The 8115-nt window shown below is 44.5% G+C and overlaps 1 protein-coding gene across 1 annotated transcript in view; it reads right to left on the minus strand.

Moving 5' to 3' along the window:
• LOC123085020 (protein RBL) overlaps positions 1 to 2198 on the minus strand; it is a 5356-nt gene extending 3158 nt beyond the window's left edge. Inside the window, exons 1-2 of the mRNA XM_044506576.1 lie at positions 1566 to 2198; positions 710 to 808 (exon numbers count right to left, since the gene is read on the minus strand). Of these exons, the coding sequence (XP_044362511.1) occupies positions 710 to 808; positions 1566 to 1584 (118 nt within the window). The 5' untranslated portion in view covers positions 1585 to 2198. The remainder of the gene's footprint in view (positions 1 to 709; positions 809 to 1565) is intronic.
• Between the last annotated feature and the right edge of the window lie 5917 nt (positions 2199 to 8115).

Genomic DNA, 8115 nt, shown 5'->3' on the forward strand with positions numbered 1-8115 from the left:
ACTGTTGCCCAATTATCATGGCTCATATCGGGCATGCAGAGAAACGATATCAATCTCTCCTCTTCAGATTTGTAATGCCCCCACGCAATCAATAAATGCAGCGCTTTTTAGGAAACGGAGACGATGCATGCGAAATCGAAGGGAATCGGCCCTACAATTTTGGAAACTGGCCCTAAATAAGCAGATGGATGGAATATGAAGTTGACAGGGAGTAACCGAGTAAGTAAGCCAATCCACACAGTATTCTATTATTCGTATCATCGTGTTGTACCATGGTAATGGCAAGTTAAATATTGAATCTTGCAGAAAGGAACCAAGTATGATCAATCTCCTATTGTCAGATCTCTACTCATCCTCATTTATAAGCAGATGTGGACTACGCAGAACACTAAAGACAGAGACAGATTACTTCTTTGTAAGCACATTCCCAGTGGACAAGAAAATTATATAAGAATGGTAACACCACATTGTTCACCAGGCATGGCAAGATAGCCTAATAAAAAGGAGGTGATCACAAGAAACAAGAGGAACAGAAATTGCTTTATCAGTAGTTTGATCTTTCATTACCACTAAAGAAATTTTCACAAGATTAATAAGCATTAAACATGCACTACGTAGAATAAGCAGTGCATTTTATATTAACTAAGATGATATTTGCACAAAATAGAGAACTAAACATGCTTCTACAGGAATTGGCATAGATATTTACCTGCAAGGAGAGTTCCCCTGCGGTTAAACGCAATGCATTTCATATTCCCATGCTGCAAGAATTCCTCAATAGTCTCAGGAAAATCCCCTTGCAACGGATCTACACATACACAGAACAGATAATAGATATTTACTTCCAACATCCTAAAGTTTTCCATTCTCAAACAAAATGAAGTGCTAAAAACCAAAGTTAAAAAACGCCCTAGCCCATAATTGTGCATTTGTCACCGCCTTGCGCTTTTCTGAGCAAAGTGCACGCTTAAGCGCAATTAAGTGCTAGGCATTTTGCTTTCACCTAGAGCCTAGGCGCGCTTAAGCGCCTGCCTGGGTGTGCCTTTTTTAACTATGTTAAAAACGATCAATAAAAACAGTAAATGAACAGAACCGTAGCAATAAGGTAGGTTGCTAAACTGGCCGTTCCAAAACTGTAAGCCAAACACTTGTAGAGTTTTTCCAAATTGCCATATGCACAAATTTACATTTGCAACTCTTAGCAAAGCAATAGACCAAAAATTCAACTTCAGCTGGATGCCGCGGTAACACCGAAAGTCTGAAAGACTGAATCCAAAATCACTCGCCAGACCAGATGAATAATCACTACAGTATCTATCCAGCCTGCTACATTCTAGGGCAAAAGAAATAGGTTATTTGTACATGGACACCCAAACACCGAAATTACATCTGAAATCGCCTAAAACAGTGGGGAAACTAGGCAAAACAGAGCAGCCCTAATTCGCCCAACCCCACCCTACGAAAAATAAACGAAACCACCTCAAATCAGCCCGAGAATAGCCCTAATCTGCAAGATACCAACGAATTTCACCCAATTCGATGGAATCAGGGCGATGAAAACTCACCGACTATGGGCACATTCATCGCGCCGCCGCTCGTCCTCGATGCGACACTATCCGCACGGGGCGAAAGCCGAGGAACCCGCAGAGCAGAGATCGAACGAAGGAACCCCGAGGCGAGCCCTCGAGGCGGGGAGGAAGGACCTAAAGCCCTAGAAAACTATGGGGATGGAGGGTGAGGGTGAGGGGCGCCGGGGGATAAAAGAATTTCACGAGGTGGGAATCCGCCCAGGAGTGGGCCGGGGGACGAGCAGGGCCTCGACCCGCCGCCGCGCGTTAGGGTTCGAGTCGATAAATTTCCAGGCAACCTGATGTTAACACCCTCCTACCACAGTCCTAATCAATGCTGCCCACATCCGGCGGCGCGCTGCACCGCGGCGAAGGCAACGGCGGCTCCGGCAAAGCAGGGGCGAGGCCGGGCGTGGGATGTCGAGGGGAGGGGGCGGTGCGACGGGAACAGGGGCGCCGCCACGCGAGAGGGGAGGAAGGGCGCGGCCAGGAGGGCAAGGAAAGGGGTGCGGCGGCGGCGGCGGGCGGCGGGAGAAGACGGGGATGGCCGGAAGGGCAAGGCGGGCCGAAAAAAAAGGATCTGGACTATAGGGTTTTGGTCCAGATCTAAGTGGAAAGCCTGGGAGCGCCTTGCCCGACGGCATCTCTCCGGCCGGCCGTTTATTTTTAGTTTTCATGGAGTGTGTTGCAAATTAAAGATTCACGATAGAAGAGAAAACATGAGTGAAAAAACACATCAAGCCCTCCCGGACAAATCGGCCGGCGAAGGCGGAGCGGCGTGAAAACAAACCCCTTAACGGAAGCGGCCGACGAAGCCCTCTTACAGGACGAAGCGGCCGGCGAAGCCCTCTTATGGGACGAAGCGGCCGGCGAAGCCCTTGCGTCGAAGAGGAAGCCTCCCGGCTTACCCATGACAGAAGAAAAGTGTGTCTCGCCGTTCATGGTAACCCTTTTCCTCTCCCGAGCGGCGCTGCGAAGGCGACAAGCACATGCGAACAGAGTAAACAAAGTGGCAGGGGACCTCGAGCAGGGCCAGTTGTAATAAGCATTTCTCGACGAAGCGTTGTGGGTGCCATATTTATAGCGAACTTAATAAATGAGTACTAGCACATGAAAGCGCGATCGCGCCCGTGTGAGTGCTTGTCACATGCTTTTGTTTTTGTAGTTTTTGAGTGCAGTGACCAGCATATGCTTTCGCGGACTATGTAATATCTATTAGGCAAATGATCCCTTACGGCTGTTCGGCGGAACGCTCGGCCGGTCGCGTGCTATTCGTTCAATCGAAGTAGATCGTGTGGCCCGTGTGCAGCCTTATCCTCTCACCCACCCTTTTTTATCTCCTCACACCAATGCTCCTTTTCTTCTTCCTCGCCCCCTCATGTGCGTCCCCAGCTACTCCTTCACGTATCTCTCCCTTGTGGCCTACCTCCAAATCAACAGCTCGTTGGCGATGGAAGGGGTGTGTGGCGAGCTAGCGACCCCTCGGGGCACACATGAAGTTGCGAAGGTGCGCGGAGCACAACTGTCGGCGAGCGGGAGGTGCGATGCTCCCAGCTACGACGACAACCTAGTGTTGCAAGCTGCTATAGCAGCGAGGGATGGTTTGCTACGGTTGAAGGTCATAGCAACGCTTTTTTGCTGCGACCGGCCAGCCAGATACTAGAATCGGTGCCCCTGGCGAGGGGTCTGTGTCTTAAAGACGGACGACAACTGCGACGATTTTGTGCTGGAACCGACAACATCTTGTGTTGCAACCAACATCGGGAAATGATGCAATCAGCCACGCGATGTGCTAGAACCGAAGGCGCCCTCGCCGCCAACACGTTTTTTCGCAGGAACCAATGTTTTTGTTTTGTTTCGTTGGCCGCTTCATCCCGTAAAACGTAGTGATACGTCTCCAATTATCTTGATTGTTTGTTGGAACCAATTATAGATATGTTGGAACCAATGATTCGATTTTGTTTGCCAAAAGCGTAGTGATACGTCTCCAACATATCTATAATTTTTTATTGTTCCATGCTGTTATATTATCAATCTTGAATATTTTATGATCATTTTATAGTCATTTTATATCATTTTTGGTACTAACATATTGACATAGTGTCGAGTGCCAGTTGTTGTTTTTTTACATATTTTTTACATCACAGGTAATCAATATCAAACGGAGTCCAAACGCAGCGAAACTCTTTGTGGATTTTTTTACCAAACGACAACCAATGGGCTGAAGAAGCACCTGGGGGCTACTCCGACGGGAGCACAACCCATAAGGGTGCGCCTGGAGGCCCAGGCGCGCCCTGGTGGGTTGTGCCCACCTCGGGTGCCCCCCAGACCGTCTCTTTACTCTATAAATACCCCAATATTTCAGAAACCCTAGGGGAGTCGACGAAAATCAATTCCAACCGCCGCAGAGTTCAGAACCACCAGATCCAATCTAGACACCATCACAGAGGGGTTCATCACTTCCATTGGTGCCTCTCCGATGATACGTGAGTAGTTCTTTGTAGACCTTCGGGTCCGTAGTTAGTAGCTAGATGGCTTCCTCTCTCTCGTTTGATTCTCAATACAATGGTCTCTTGGAGATCCATATGATGTAATTCTTTTGCGGTGTGTTTGTTAGGATCCGATGAACTTTCAGTTTATGATCAGATCTATCTCTTTTTATCCATGAAAGTTATTTGAATTTCTTTGATCTCTTATATGCATGATTGCTTATAGCCTCGTATTTATTTTCCGATATTTGGGTTTTGTTTGGCCAACTTGATATATTTATCTTGCAATGGGAAGAGGTGCTTTGTAGTGGGTTCGATCTTATGGTGCTTGATCCCAGTGACAGAAGGGGGACCGACACGTATGTATCGTTGCTACTAAGGATAAAACGATGCGGTCTATTTCTACATAAATAGATCTTGTCTACATCATGTCATCGTTCTTGTTGCATTACTCTGTTTCTCCATGAACTTAATGTTGGAGAACGCAATATTTCAAAAAAAAACTACGATCACGCAAGATCTATCTAGGAGATGCATATCAACGAGAGGGGAGAGTGTGTCTACGTACCCTCGTAGACCGAAAGCGGAAGCGTTGAGGAATGTGGTTGATGTAGTCGAACGTCTTCGTGATCCAACCGATCAAGTACCGAACGCACGACACCTCCGCGATCTGCACATGTCTAGCTCGGTGACGTCCCTCGAACTCTAGATCCAGCTGAGGTCGAGGGAGAGTTTCGTCAACACGACGACGTGTTGATGGTGATGATGAAGTTACTGGCGCAGGGCTTCGCCTAAGCACTACGACGATATGACCGAGGTGTGTATCTATGGAGGGGGGCACCGCACACGGCTAAAACAATTGTCAACTTGTGTGTCTATGGGGTGTCCCCTCCCCCGTATATAAAGGAGGGGAGGAGGGGGCCGGCCGGCCCTCATGGTGCGCCCTGATATGTCTCCAACGTATCTATAATTTTTTATTGTTCCATGCTATTATATTATCAACCTTGGATGTTTTATATGCATTTATATGCTATTTTAAATGATTTTTGGGACTAACCTATTAACCCAGAGCCCAGTGCCAGTTTCCGTTTCAAACGGAGTCCAATTGACCTGAAACTTCACGAAACTTAATTTTGGAAAGAAAGCAACCCGGGAGACTTGGAGTGCACGTTAGGAAAGCAACGAGGGAGGCACGAGGCAGGGGGCGCGCCCACCCCCCCTGGGCACGCCCTCCACCCTCGTGGATCCCCTAACGTATTTCTTCCACCTATATATATATCCATATACCCTAAAACTATCGGGGAGCAGAATAGATCTGGAGTTCCGCCGCCAGAAGCCTCCGTAGCCACCAAAAGCCAATCTAGACCCGTTCCGGCACCCTGCTGGAGGGGGAACCCCTCTCCGGTGGCTATCTTCATCATCCCCGTGCTCTCCATGACGAGGAGAGAGTAGTTATCCCTCGGGGCTGAGGGTATGTACCAGTAGCTATGTGTTTGATCTCTCTTTCTCTCTCTCTCGTGTTCTTGATTTGGCACGATCTTCATGTATCACGACCTTTGCTATTATAGTTGGATCTTATGTTTCTCCTCCCCCTCTACTCTCTTGTAATGGATTGAGTTTCCCCTTTGAAGTTATCTTATCGGATTGAGTCTTTAAAGATTTGAGAACACTTGATGTATGTCTTGCCGTGCGTACCTGTGGTGACAATGGGATATCACGTGATTCACTTGATGTATGTTTTGGTGATCAACTTGCGGATTCCGCCCATGAACCTATGCATAGGGGTTGGCACATGTTTTCGTCGTGATTCTCCGGTAGAAACTTTGGGTCACTCTTTGAGGTTCTATGTGTTGGTTGAATAGACGAATCTGAGATTATGTGATGCATATCGTATAATCATACCCACGGATACTTGAGGTGACATTGGAGTATCTAGGTGACATTAGGGTTTTGGTTGATTTGTGTCTTAAGGTGTTATTCTAGTACGAACTCTAGGGCTGTTTGTGACACTTATAGGAATAGCCCAACGGATTGATTGGAAATAATAACTTTGAGGTGGTTTCGTACCCTACCATAATCTCTTCGTTTGTTCTCCGCTATTAGTGACTTTGGAGTGACTCTTTGTTGCATGTTGAGGGATAGTTATGTGATCCAATTATGCTATTATTGTTGAGAGAACTTGCACTAGTGAAAGTATGAACCCTAGGCCGTGTTTCAACGCATTGCAATACCGTTTACGCTCACTTTTATCATTAGTTACCTTGCTGTTTTTATATTTTCAGATTACAAAAACCTATATCTACTATCCATATACCACTTGTATCACCACCTCTTCGCCGAACTAGTGCACCTATACAATTTACCATTGTATTGGGTGTGTTGAGGACACAAGAGACTCTTTGTTATTTGGTTGCAGGGTTGCTTGAGAGAGACCATCTTCATCCTACGCCTCCTACGGACTGATAAACCTTAGGTCATCCACTTGAGGGAAATTAGCTACTGTCCTACAAACCTCTGCACTTGGAGGCCCAACAACGTCTATAAGAAGAAGGTTGTGTAGTAGACATCAAGCTCTTTTCTGGCGTCGTTGCCGGGGAGGTTAGCGCTTGAAGGTATATCTTTAGATCTTGCAATCGAATCTTTTTGTTTCTTGTTTTAGCACTAGTTTAGTTTATAAAAGAAAACTACACAAAAAAATATGGAATTGAGTTTGCCTCATACGCTTCATCTTTTTAATATCTTTCGTGAGTATGATGAAAGGAAAATTGTGCCAAATTGTTAGGAGAAGAATGCATTAGAATGTTTGGCACTAAATATTTGAATGATGAGCATGATTGCAATGTTGTTAGTATGAATTCCTTGAATATCCATGATGCCAATGATATGCAAAGCCACAAGCTTGGGGAAGCTATGTTTGATGAAGATGATATTTTTTGTCCCCCAAGTTTTGATGAGCAAATTTATTATGATGAAAGCATGCCTCCTATTTATGATGATTATATTGATGAAAGTGGATTTGGAGAGGTCATGACTTTATTTTGTAATGAATCCACTGTTTCGGAAGAGGTTCCAATTGATTATGAGAACAAAGTTGCTATCTATGATGATTATTGTGATGGCTTGTATGCTATAAAGAATAATGATATCCATGAAACTTGCCATCATGATTTTAGTTTTCAATTAGATTATGCCTCACATGATAATTATTTTGTTGAGTTTGCTCCCACTATTATTCATGAGAAGAATTTTGCTTGTGTGGAGAGTAATAAAATTTCTATGCTTATAGATCATGAAAAGAATGATTTAGGTGCTGCTTATATTGTTGAACTCATTCATGATGCTACTGAAAATTATTATGAGGGAGGAATATATGCTTGTATGAATTGCAATAATATCAAGTTTCCTCTCTATGTGCTTAAAGTTTTGAAGTTATGCTTGTTTTACCTTCCTATGCAAGTTGATTCTTGTTCCCATAAGTTGTTTGCTCACAAAATCCCTATGCATAGGAAGTGGGTTAGACTTAAATGTGCTAGTCATATTCTTCAAGATTCTCTCTTTATGTTACAATTCTTATCTTTTATGTGAGCATCATTGAAATCATCATGCCTAGCTAGGGGCGTTAAACGATAGCGCTTGTTGGGAGGCAACCCAACTTTATTTTTATTCCTTGCTTTTTTGTTCCTGTTTCGTAATAAATAATTCATCTAGCCTCTGTTTAGATGTGGTTTTATGTTTTAATGATTGTTTGTGCCAAGTAGAACCTTTGGGAAGACTTGGGTGAAGTCTTTATGATCATGCTGTAAAAAACAGAAACTTTAGCGCTCACGAGAATTGCTACCAGTTTTTATTGGAGAGTGATATTGAGTTAATTCTTTTTGAAGATAATTAATAGGCAAATTACTCACTTCCAGATTTTTTTTTGAGAATTTTATGAGTTCGATAAGTATACGTTTGATCCAGATTACTACAGACTGTTCTGTCTTTGACAGATTCTGTTTTTGATGTGTTGTTTGCTTATTTTGATGAATCTATGAGTAGTATCGGAGGGTATGAACCAT

The sequence above is a fragment of the Triticum aestivum genome, chromosome 4A (assembly GCF_018294505.1).
Source record: "Triticum aestivum cultivar Chinese Spring chromosome 4A, IWGSC CS RefSeq v2.1, whole genome shotgun sequence".
NCBI classification, from domain to species: domain Eukaryota; kingdom Viridiplantae; phylum Streptophyta; class Magnoliopsida; order Poales; family Poaceae; genus Triticum; species Triticum aestivum.